The sequence below is a fragment of the Microcebus murinus genome, chromosome 15, assembly GCF_040939455.1.
Source record: "Microcebus murinus isolate Inina chromosome 15, M.murinus_Inina_mat1.0, whole genome shotgun sequence".
NCBI classification, from domain to species: Eukaryota; Metazoa; Chordata; class Mammalia; order Primates; family Cheirogaleidae; genus Microcebus; species Microcebus murinus.
This window is the reverse complement of record NC_134118.1, coordinates 3,405,885-3,417,771: the sequence shown is the minus strand read 5'-3', so window position 1 is coordinate 3,417,771 and position 11,887 is coordinate 3,405,885. Positions and strand designations below refer to the sequence as shown.

The following is an 11,887-nucleotide window of genomic DNA, read 5'->3' as shown; positions in this document are numbered from 1 at the left end:
GAAATGAAGCTTGGACCCCTCAGATAAAAGGTACAGTACAAATTCAAGATGTCCTAAAATTGCAGACATCTACAAATATTCCACTTAAAATTTATTTTTAACTAAATTGTGACAGGAATTTAGTTTTTAAAACCAATGGCAGACATCCACAACTAAATGTTAAAAAATCAGATTTAATTTTTGTAGCTATTGAAAATAAAGGCTATTTTCAAGGTGTCATTATTCCTGTTTGATTAAGTCATATTGAAGAGAGGGATAGGAAGCCTGAGAAGGTGGGAGACCTGTTGTGTGACTCAGTGGGGGGTTTCAAAGGCTTCTGAATAACTGGCAGCTACATGATCAAAGCCCAAGTAAAGAGCCACCAAGAATCAAATGTTCTCAGGGACATATTCATTGTAGGAAGTCTTCAGCTAACTTGTTGAATTCACTTGCAAAACGCAAATGCAGGTTGTGTTTGCCTTCTGGCATCAGATGCAACCTAAAAAAAGAGGGAAAAAAAAGCTTTTGATCAATGGTAAGTCACTTAAAAACCACTTACCTTCCCCAACATTTCTTGAAAATCTAAAGTGACAAAAAGCCAGTTTTTCCCCATGACCGCTATCCAGGAGCAAATTTAACAGTGTCAACTTTCCATGAATGTAGACATGAGGGTAAAGCCCCTTGGAGTGTATGACCGCCCAGGTGGTTGGGCGTCAGGCGATCGCTTAACAGTTACAGAGAGATACACATACTGTATTCAAGGTTGAATCAGGTAACAGATAGTTTGACTGAAAAACTGAGAGCAGGGGAGGTGCTTTGGTAAAATCCATTTTATAAAATCTGTTTAATGAAGTTGATTTTAAGAGAGAAGTTTAAAAAGATGATAAGAAATGTGTAGAACCCACTGGGTTGGAGCAGGTAGTTTTTTGGGGTATACCTATGTAGTGGGAGAGTGCAAATCAGAATTCACAGCCTGCTGTTCAAGGTTCCAAATCACCCTTCCTTTCTGGATTACTGAGTAAGTCTGAATACAAGCCACCAAAGGGCAAAACTCCTCAGGACCATTAGGGTGGGGACCTGGGTCAGCAGCCCTGTGTGCAGGAGCCACAGCTGCGGCTGTCCCAGCTCCACACTGGAGCAAACCTCACTGTCCCTGTAAGGCTTCTGCTTTTCAGTAGAAGTTTGATCAAATGGGACTGGTTTGCAATTTCTTTAACAAAGTCAGCCTTCTCTGAGTTCCATATTTTATTTATTAGCTACAAAAGTAGAGAAATAGTAGAAGTGTTAATGCTTCTAGGATGTAAGCACAAGGTCAAGCCAGTTTGTCTGCAATGACAACTGGACATTAAAAGGACTATATTGGGGCAAAATTACAGTTACTATATTGCCACATTCTCTGACTTTCAACACTGGGGGGCACTAGGGAGGACTTGGGGCCAAGGGAGCTGTTCTTGGAAAATGCAGGGCCTCTTGCAACTCAGCCACATCGGGGATGGGGGTACCAAGAGAATCAACTTGAAGACATATTGTTGACATCTTTCTGAGGCCCTTGAAAAGTTAATGCTATCAATAATAACTAGAACATTATAAATTCAATGTTAACACATTAACTGTCATGAAAGTTGTTTTTAACTTCTACCAGTTTTGAGCCTGGGGCCTCATGAAGCATATATAACTCACACATCTCTTTACCCATTGACAGTTCTAAAAACAGATTAAATGAATAGAAGTCAATAAATGTTGTTGTTCTATCTGTTTAACTTTACACTTAAGCCTGAGAAGTCAAGAAAAACACTTTACCCTTATGAACTATTTTTCAAGTTTTCACATTCCTTTTTTTACATTAATTTTCAAGTTTTTATATTACATTTTATTGGTGATATAACAATTTTTTCGTTAAATTAGAAAAGGATCATTTTGTTTCTGAAGTTTTTATTCTGTTTTTGTAATAAAACACTGTGGTCCCAGGGAGAATTTCTTTTCCTAGTGTGGCAGTCGACGTGTCAATGCTATTCAGAAAAAGATGAGTTACACCCACCACAAAGGTAGGATTCCAGTTGCATTACACAAGGAACAGTGTTTGCAGGAACACTCAAGCCATGTTTAGGAAACAGAAAAAGAACCAAGTGTCCAGGATGCTGAGCGGTCACAGAAGGATGCATCCTCCAATCTGCACTAAGCTGGGTTGTGAGGCAGGGACTCCCCAGCCTGCTAAACTTGATGTCTTCCTCTGTACATTTCCAATCTGGCTATGATTTGCTAGTTTCTGATAAGGAAGCAAGGTCAGAACACAGCTGTGAATCCTTTCTTTTTAGCCATTCAGTGCTCTCTATACTTATCCAAAAGTAATTTCTAGATTTGGGGGAATAACACCCAAGTTCCCTTCATTAAAATATAGGAGACCTTCTCTGGATGCTGGATGCATGCATGGACAGACAGACGGACAGATAGAGTATGAAGAAAATTGTCATTCTCCCTGACATTTTTGGAGGTCATTTCAAGATCCTTAGTACTCCTTCCTTCTCTATGTCTGACCCAGGATTCACCACACTTAAAATCGAGTGTGTGTTCCTCTTAGGGAACAGGGCCGCAGCAGACAGGCATAAATACCAGCTGTCAAGGCAAGGCAGGAGCTCTGCTGTTGACCTAGATTTTCACCCAAAGAACAAAAGGATTCAATCACATGCTCCATGGAGAGTGGTTTTTGAACAATCACATTTTCCAGGAAAACCAGTAAAAAGCCTCCTCACTGCTAAACACACGGCTCAGCTGGAAATGAACAGGCCTTTAAGAGGTTACAACAAGTTCCCATGTGCGGGGGCAGGTTCCCTGTTGCATTTGGCACCTTTAGAAAAAGAGACCTGACTGCAGATCTCTTGAGGAACTAGAAGCTGTCTAACCCCACTGTGTAAATTCAGTGGTCACTTTTCCTCTGCTGATACGGTCCTTCTGGGTGCAGTTGGCACAGGTGAGATGCTATTCTCAGGTTACTTTTCCTTCCTCACTCAAACCTTTTTTCCAGCTTTAACTGAACAGAACTTTCAGCTGTAACTCCCAGAGCTAATAGTAACAAGGGCATAAGTAATGTGCTGTAGCACGTCTTCACTTCAGATTAGTGTGATGAAACTCTAAATTCTTTCTGAACCCATAGAGTTGCTAGCAACTCTGTGAGCACTTTCATTTTAATCAGAGATAAAAGTAGCCTGCTGGTTCTCTGTACTGGGATTTCTTCCATTACCAAACTGGATGGCAATGCGGCTTGTCACTTTTTCAGTCATTCCTTCTGAGGCCACCAAGACCTGGTTGCCAACAACTGCCCTTTTTCATTCAGAAACTAAATCTTTTCCATTATCATTCTGCTCCTTCTAGAAAACTCCATCTAAGGAAAAGGTAATGGTGGGCAAGCCACATGCTCCTTGCAGCTGGCAAAGCTGGTGGGAGGGAGCAGCTCCCCAGCCAGGGCCCTACCCAACAGGCTCTCCCTCTCCACCCAAGGGACAATCAGGCATTTGAGAATGGGGGATGGGCATCTCTCCAAGAAGCTCCTTTTTTCAAATGCTGCCACATCTCAAGCATTAACCACTTTGGTGCCAGCGTCAACTATAGTTGACAGCCACAGATGAACGCGCACAGCAACTTTAGCCGACAGCCGTGATATGAAGGTGCACAGCCGAACGTAGATTTTAGTCTATAATTTTGAATTGACTTTTCTAATTTTCCATTTACCAAAATAAAATTGTGAACATTTAAAAACAATGTAATGAAAACATATATGTATAGATTACCTATTCTGATTTACATTACAAGTAAAGCTGCCTGTAAAGTAAAAAAAGCTTTCAGTGCTTTAAAGTTTTACTCATCACACAAGAGCAAAACGGATTCATCGTCAATGCACAGCACAGACCGCCGTGCGGGCTGGGAGTGCGGCTGTGGGCGAGGTTTCGTGGCCAGTGAGCGCCGTACCGAAGTGGTTAAGAAAGAAACAAAACTGCATCAGATGCTGCTTTTTCAGTAATGCAACAGCTTGGAGGGGACTGCTTCTGGGCAGTCAGGAGCTACTGGATTCATGCTTTTATTTTTTTAGACATAGTGTCTTGCTCTGTCACCCAGGCTGGAATGCAGTGGCACAATCATAGCTCACTGCAACCTCAAACTCTCAGACTCAAGTGATCCTTCCACCTCAGCCTCCTTAGTAGCTGAGACTACAGGAGTGCACCACCATGCCTAATTAAAAAAAAAATTTTTTTTTTTTTGTAGAGATGAGGTCCACTATGTTACTCAGGCTGGTCTTAAACTCCTGGCCTCAAGTGATCCTCCTGCCTTGGCCTCCCAAAGTGCTGGGATTACAGGTGTGACCCACCACATCTGGCCTGGATTGATACTTTCAAATAGTGTGAGGACAAAGCCTTTGCAAAATTGCTGGGACTGTGCAGACCTAGTTGGGGCCTCGGACTGCAGTGAAAGCTTTCTTGCTGTGGCTGCTGAGTGTAAACTGGAGGTGCCATCACAGGGTGAAAGGCATGGGCTTTACAGAGTTAGGATGAGTCTGGGCCAACGCAGGCTCTGTGCTGCAGGTCATACCATCTCCCTGAGTCACGATTCCACATCTGGAAAATGGGGAGAGTAACAGTATCTACCCCACAGGATTATTCCAAGGATGAAATGAGATCGTACGTATGAAGTACACCGCACAGGGTCTGTGGGCACATTGTAAGCATTTAACAAATGTCATTATTATTCTTTGTATTGCACTGTACAATGTATAAAAACCCTTATAAAGGTTCTAATTATGTACAGCATATTAAAGAAATGCTCTGACTCAAAGGAGCACAGTTTATTTGTATTTGTTGACTAACAATACCTCCAATTGGAAGATTCTTCCTTTAAGAGAGGCTTAACAAAATCTTGTGGGTAAGATTTATCTAAAAAGGGTCCACCTCGCTCTTTCTGAACACAAAAGACTCAACTTTGCAAACGCTGGCTAATTCTGTTTGGAGTTAGTCCTTCAATGTGACCACAAGCAGAGTCTGTAGCTGACAGTTTTCCCTCCCACCCGAGCAGCAAGCAGTTGAGGGTGGGGGCTGTGATGGCAGGGAACAGCTACCTGGCAGTAGGAGAGGGGAGGGCAGCCCAATGCCCCCAGGCGCATGTGGTCCAGAGCTGAAGCTGCAGTTGCTGCCCTGCTTGCAGTGCCTACCTGCCCCCAGAAGCTGGCCTCACTTTTCTACAGATCTGGAAACAAACCCTTGTCACTGGTGTGGATCTTTTTCACCTAGGCCAATTTCCCTGCAGCCCAGCTGGTGGTATGGTTTCCACTGGCCTGCCTTGGAGGACGAGGGCCATCTTACCACTGGTGGCCTGACTTGCATTGTCAAGGAAGCTACAGAAAGAGGCCCTTTCCTCCCTTCTATGGTCCAGACAGAGGACAGCAGCTAGATCCCATCCTAGCTCCCAAGTCCCTGTGGCACCCCCTCCAGGCAACCCAGCCCAAGGCCAAGGCCTCCATGGAGAGGAGCACGCAGCCCTTTCCCATTGTGGTGTTTCATTTTATGTGTCAAAGTGACTGGGCTACGGGGTGCCCAGACATTTGGTTATTCTGGGTGTGTCTGTGAGAGTGTTTCTGGATGGCAGTGACATTGCATTGGTACACTGAGTAAAGCAGATGGCCCTCCCCAGTGTCGATGGCCCTTGTCCAATCTGTTGAAAGCGTGAGTAGAACAGAAAGGCTGAGTAAGAAGGAATTCCTCCTGCCTGGTGGTGTTCAATCTGGGACATTGGCTTTCTCCTCCCTTTGGACTCAAGCTGAAACGTTGCTCTTCCTGGGTCTCAAGCCTGTCGGCTTTTAGAATAGAACTACACCTCTGCTGGTTTTCAGGACTTTGTACTTGGACTAGACCCACACTTTCAGCTCCCTTGGGTCTCCAGCTTGCCGACTCACCCTGCATACCCTGGGATGTGTCAGCCTCCATAATTGTGTGAGTCAATTCCTCATAACAAATCTCTTTCTCTCTAAGTATACATACACACACCTTTCTTTCTCTCTCTGTGTGTGCACACAGACACACACACATCCTGTTGGTTCTGTTTCTCTGGAGAGCCCTAATATACCCATACGCCTGCACTGATGATGGTGCCTGACGCTGGGACAGAGGACAACTTGTCACCGACCTAACTGCAAGCTATACCTGACGTCTCCTGGGGGCCCGGCCCACCTGCACCCACACCAGCATTCCATCCACAAAAGTGGCAGCTACTGTGTGTTGAGCTCTGAGTCTTAAATGTACAAACTCATCAATCATTCCTCAAAAAAATATTTTGAGATGCTAGGTATCAACCTTCCTATTTTCCACACGAGGAAGCAGAGGTGCAGAAACGTGATGTGCTGCACAGCTAGTGACTAATCCACACTCGACCCCAGCCTGTCTGAGTCCCTGCTCATGCTCTAGTAAGCCCACTGCTAGTTGCTCAGGACCCCAAATACTGACTGTAGTCTCCAGCAAGACTCCACTTCCCAAATGTCCCCTGTAGCTGTCGCAAACCTCAGATGCCAACTCTTTGTGCACGTGGCTTTTCTTTCCCACCTGGCCTGGTGACACACGAAAGTACCCATGGAGACTTGGCCCCCCATGTGTCCCTCTCTCTCTCCACAAGCACTGAGCACTCTAAGATGTTCTAGACCACTTCTGGGGTAGGTGTTGGAGTGTTCAACAGGAGGAAAGTGACATCCCCACACCAGCAGACATGAAAAGGTAAGAATCAGGAGCCCCATGACCTTAGAAAGATGCATGAGGTGGAGGCAGAGCCCAGGGAGCCTTGCAGAGGAGGAGACACGTGAGTGTGAGCTGAAGGGGGAGTGACTCGGGTGGGCAAAGGGATGCCTGACAGATGGAGAGGAGCTCTGGGCAAGGGGCTGGGCATTTGCAACTGGCTCTAAAACCCAGAACCGGATCTGGGCTGGGCCTCTACTTCCTGAGATCTGAGCACCCCCTCAGAAGCACTGTTGTGGGCTGACTTGTGTCCTCCCAAAATTAATATGTTGAAATCCTGATCCCCAGTACCTCAGAATGTGACCTTATTTGGATATAGAGTCTTTAACCACTTTGGGACCGCGCTCACCGCCCCGAAACCTCGCCCACAGCCGCGCTCACAGTCCGCACAGTAGTCTGTGCTGTGCACTGACGACGCGTCCGTCTTGCTTTTGTGTGATAAGGAAAGCTTGAGAGCACTGAAAGCTTTTTTTACTTTACAGGCAGCTTTACTTGTCATGTAAATCAGAATAGGTAATCTATACATATATGTTTTCATTACGTTGTTTTTAAATGTTCACAATTTTATTTTGGTGAATGAAAAATTAGAAAAGTCATATCATGGCTGTCAGCTAAAGTCACTGTGCGCGTTCATCTGTGGCTGTCAACTATAGTCGACGCTGGTCCTGAAGTGGTTAAAGAGACAATTAATTTGACATGAGGTCTTACGAATGGGTCCTAATCCATTATGACTGGTGACCTTATAAGAAGAAATTTGGACACAGGTTCAGAGGGAAGCCAACGTGAGGACAGGGGAGAAGGTGGCTGTCTACAAGCTGAGGAGAAAGGGCTCAGGGGGAGCCAACCCTGCCCACACCTTGATCTTGGACCGCAGAACTGCGAGAAGATAAACCTCTGTTGTTGGGGCCCCAGTCTGCGTACTTTGTCACGGCAGCCCTCGCCAACTGGTCCACGACCTGAGCACACATGTAGCCGGACCTTGCTGTACAGTCGCCTCCTCTTCTGAGCTGGCTCCAGGGCCTGTCCACACCAACCCCAGAGTCTGAGTGGGGCCAACCTCTGCTCAGCAGGAATGCTCTGAAAGCCAGCCAGGCTGGCCTCAAGGGCGATACCACCCTGGCAGCAGGACATGCCCACAGAGGCTGGCTAACCAGGCAGTGGGGACCGATGCTCAGTGCTTTCAGGCCAGGAGGGAGGGCCAGATATACAGGGGCACAGGTGCTGGGGCTAACGTCAGCTCCTCATCGCTGCTGTGATCTGAGCAGCTCTCATTTTGTGTTCTACATCTTAAACTTCCACACAAGAGTTTGTTCAACTACCTAAAAACGAATTGTAAAACCACTGAACTTGGTGGGTGTGGTGGCTCATGCCTATAATCCCAGCTACTCAGGAGGCCAAGGTGGGAGGATTTCTTGAGGCCAGGAGTTCAAGACCGGCCTAGGCAACATAGTGAGACCCCATGCCTACAAAAATTTTAAAAATTAGCTGGGCATAGTGGCACACACTGATAGTCCCAGCTACTCAGGATACTGAGGGAGAAGGATCACTTGAGCCCAGGAGTTTGATCATACCACTATACTCTAGCCTGGGTAAGACAATGAGATCTTGTCTCTAAAAAAAAAAAAATACAAAAAACAAAACCAAACAAAAAACCATGAACTTGAATGTCTCTAAGGCCTCTTTGCTTCGAGACTTCCTATGAGGGAAAGACAAACTAACAGGAGCTGGCAGCAGATCTGCAAAGCAGCTCTACCCTTCGTGTGGCCTCCTTCTGAGGATGTTTGCTTCACACATAATATGTATTTCTTGGTAAAGGAAATAGTAATAATATCCCTTCTTGTGAAGGGATAGACTGTGCCATTAAGTTTAACTTAAAAAAATGTACCTGGCAAGGTAACGAACTATCAAGTTTACTGCAAGTTGTTCCTCTGTTGTCAGATGGCCCGGTGCACAGAACACAGTAGGATTTTGGTATTCAAAGAATCCACCTTCCTTTTGTGGGGTCCAGAATAAACCATGGTAGATCATGCCTAATATAAAAGGCTCTCACAGCAGAGGAAGGCAGTAAGTAGAAAATACAAGCCCGTTTTAGACAGTTATTGCTAATAACACTTTACCCTCAATCCATTTGTTCTAAAGTTTATTGCTCTTACAAAATGATCTTCCATAAAATAGTCTACTGAAACAATTAACATCTGCTTGGTAGGGGTTTATTTTTCTCCCATACTGGTGTACCTTGTTGCTAGGAGATGGGTCTGGAACAGAATTCCTAAATTAAATGTTCTCGCAGGCTGACTGTTATTGAACCTGGCTCTTTAAGGGCACACACTGCAGTTACTAAGTGTGTCAGTGTGCAAAAACCTGTCATTTCTGAAGCTAGAAGACAATTAACCAGGTCACCTAGTATATGATTCTAGGCATCTTATCATCATATTAAGAGTATGCTTTTAAATGGCAACTGTGCAATGGTGGAAAAGCACTATATTAGGAGGGAAAAAAATCTAGGATTTGTAATTTACTAGCTATGCAACCTTGAAAGAATGCTTAACATCTCTCAACCCTGATTTCTTATCTGTAAAATGGGTAATATTTTTTCATAAGTTTGTTGTGAAGTATAACTAGCTATTATATGTAAATGCTTTTTAAAGTATAAAATGTTATATGGAAACATTATCTTGTACACTGCAAATATATATAATAAAACACAAAAATTGAGATTGTATAGAAAACTTTCAGAAGGATTAATAAGTATACTACTTGAATTCTATACCATGAACATGACTTAGTATTATAATTTTATAAAAGTCTAGTTTGAAAATATCTTTTATTGCCTACTAAATACATTAATAAACTTCTCCACTAAACCTTTATGTCCACCTACAATATAATGGTAACCTAACTTCTACCTTTATTCTTCACTTACTCTATATTCCAAGCAAACGGGTTATTCATTACACATGCTCAAATGTATTTTCTGATGCATGACTGAAATGTTAAAGGAGGAAATATTAGTATGTGGAATAAAGAGATGCCTTTTAGTTTTTAAAAAATGCTATATGGATATAGGAATTATAAAGGTTTATGGTAACTTATTTTATCACACTCTAAGAAGCATTTTTTCTCCATTTAAAAATTCTTGGCTGGGCACGGTGGCTCACGCCTGTAATCCCAGCACTCTGGGAGGCCGAGGCAGGTGGATCGTTTGAGCTCAGGAGTTCAAGACCAGCCTGAGCAAGAGTGAGACCCCGTCTGTACTAAAAATATATATATAAAGAAATTAGCTGGACAACTAAAAACATACAGAAAAAATTAGCCAGGCATGGTGGTGCATGCCTGTAGTCCCAGCTACTTGGGAGGCTGAGGCAGGAGGATCACTTGAGCCCAGGAGTTTGAGGTTGCTGTGAGCTAGGCTGATGCCACGGCACTCTAGCTGGGGCAACAAAGTGAGACTCTGTCTCAAAAAAAAAAAAAAAAAAAAAATCATAGACATCTGTTATTGAGTAGCTCACAGAATAGAATCTTAGGAAGCAGTGGAACTGTTTCTGTGCCTGCTTTCCCTGTGGGACTGTGGGGGCTTGGGGACAGGGAGGACCACCACTAACCATCAGAGTAGTGCTGCCCTCAGCAGGAATCAGAAACTAGCTCATGGAAGGAAAGGAAGTGGGGGAGAGAGAAAGGACGAAGAAAAGGAGGGAGGGAAGTTGCTAATAAATCCAACTTCAAAAGAATTCCCTAGAATTCTGAAGTTGTCTTGAGTGATTCAGACATGTGTAAAATTAATATATAGGCTCTGAAGGGATCAAGGCTCAGTTGGATGTTTATTTTCTAAAAAAACAAATCGGGCCCCTCATCTCCCAGTTACCCCTCATTTTCACCCCCAGGATACAAATCCACTGCATGTAAAGGAGATGATGAACTTATTCAATTTTGAATTTCCATCCAGATAAAAGTGCCAACAAAAGCTGGCTACTGTGTCAGCCAAAGTATTTAAAATATAAACTTCTATTTCATACAAAAATTTATGGGCCTGAATAACAGAATTTCTGCTGATATATCTTTTAAGATTCTCTGATGTCCAAGGTCAGTTGGCAGAAATAAGGATTAAGAGAACACGTGAAGGCCGGGCATGGTGGCTCACGCCTGTAATCCTAGCACTCTGGGAGGCTGAGGTGGGCGGATTGTTTGAGCTCAGGAGTTCAAGACCAGCTTGAGCAAGAGCGAGACTCCATCTCTACTATAAATAGAAAGAAATTAACCAACAACTAAAAATACATAGAAAAAATTAGCCAGGCATGGTGGCGCATGCCTGTAGTCCCAGCTACTTGGGAGGCTAAGGCAGGAGGATTGCTTGAGCCCAGGAGTTTGTGGTTGCTATGAGCCAGGCTGATGCCACGGCACTCTAGCCCGGGCAACAGAGTGACATTCTGTCTCAAAAAAAAGAAAAAACAAAAAAAAACAAACCACATGATATGTACCTGCTCTTTAATCAAGTGAGCCACCAACATGGCTTGGCATATGTTGGTATTTTGTGACTTTGAACAATAGGTTTCTCATTATGGTGTGTCCATATTCGAGGCTGAAATAACTTATTTAATAAAAGTTTACAAAGTAGGCCGGGCGTGGTGGCTCACGTCTGTAATCCTAGCATTCTGGGAGGCTGAGGCTGGAGGATTGCTTGCAGTCAGGAGTTCGAAACTAGCCTGAGCAAGAGTGAGATCCCGTCTCTACTAAAAATAGAAAGAAATTAATTGGCCAACTAAAAATATATAGAAAAAATTAGCTGGGCATGGTCGCCCGTGCCTGTAGTCCCAGCTACTCAGGAGGCTGAGGCAGAAGGATTGCCTGAGCCCAGGAGTTTGCGGTTGCTGTGAGCTAAGCTGACGCCACAGTACTCTAGCCTGGGCAACAGAGTGAGACTCTGTCTCAGAAAAAAACACAAAAAAACCCAAAGTTTACAAAGTAATTTTAAGTGGGGAAAAAACAGCAGGATTCAGAGTTGAATATAGGATATGATTATATCTAGGTACAAAAATGCTAATAATGATAGTATTTAATGGCTGGCAAGCAATGAGCAATCTGTTTTCTTCTTTTGGTTTTACAAATTTATTTTACTGGGTAGTTAGTGCTTCTATAATAGTATA

The 11,887-nt window shown here is 43.8% G+C and overlaps 1 protein-coding gene across 2 annotated transcripts in view; it reads right to left on the bottom strand.

Moving 5' to 3' along the window:
- Nucleotides 1-157: 157 nt before the first annotated feature.
- BPHL (biphenyl hydrolase like) overlaps nucleotides 158-11,887 on the bottom strand; it is a 36,975-nt gene continuing 25,245 nt past the window's right edge. For both annotated transcript variants that reach the window (XM_012768413.3, XM_076010435.1), the window contains exon 7: nucleotides 158-478. In XM_012768413.3, coding sequence (XP_012623867.2) covers nucleotides 391-478 — 88 coding nt within the window. In that variant the 3' untranslated portion in view covers nucleotides 158-390. The remainder of the gene's footprint in view (nucleotides 479-11,887) is intronic.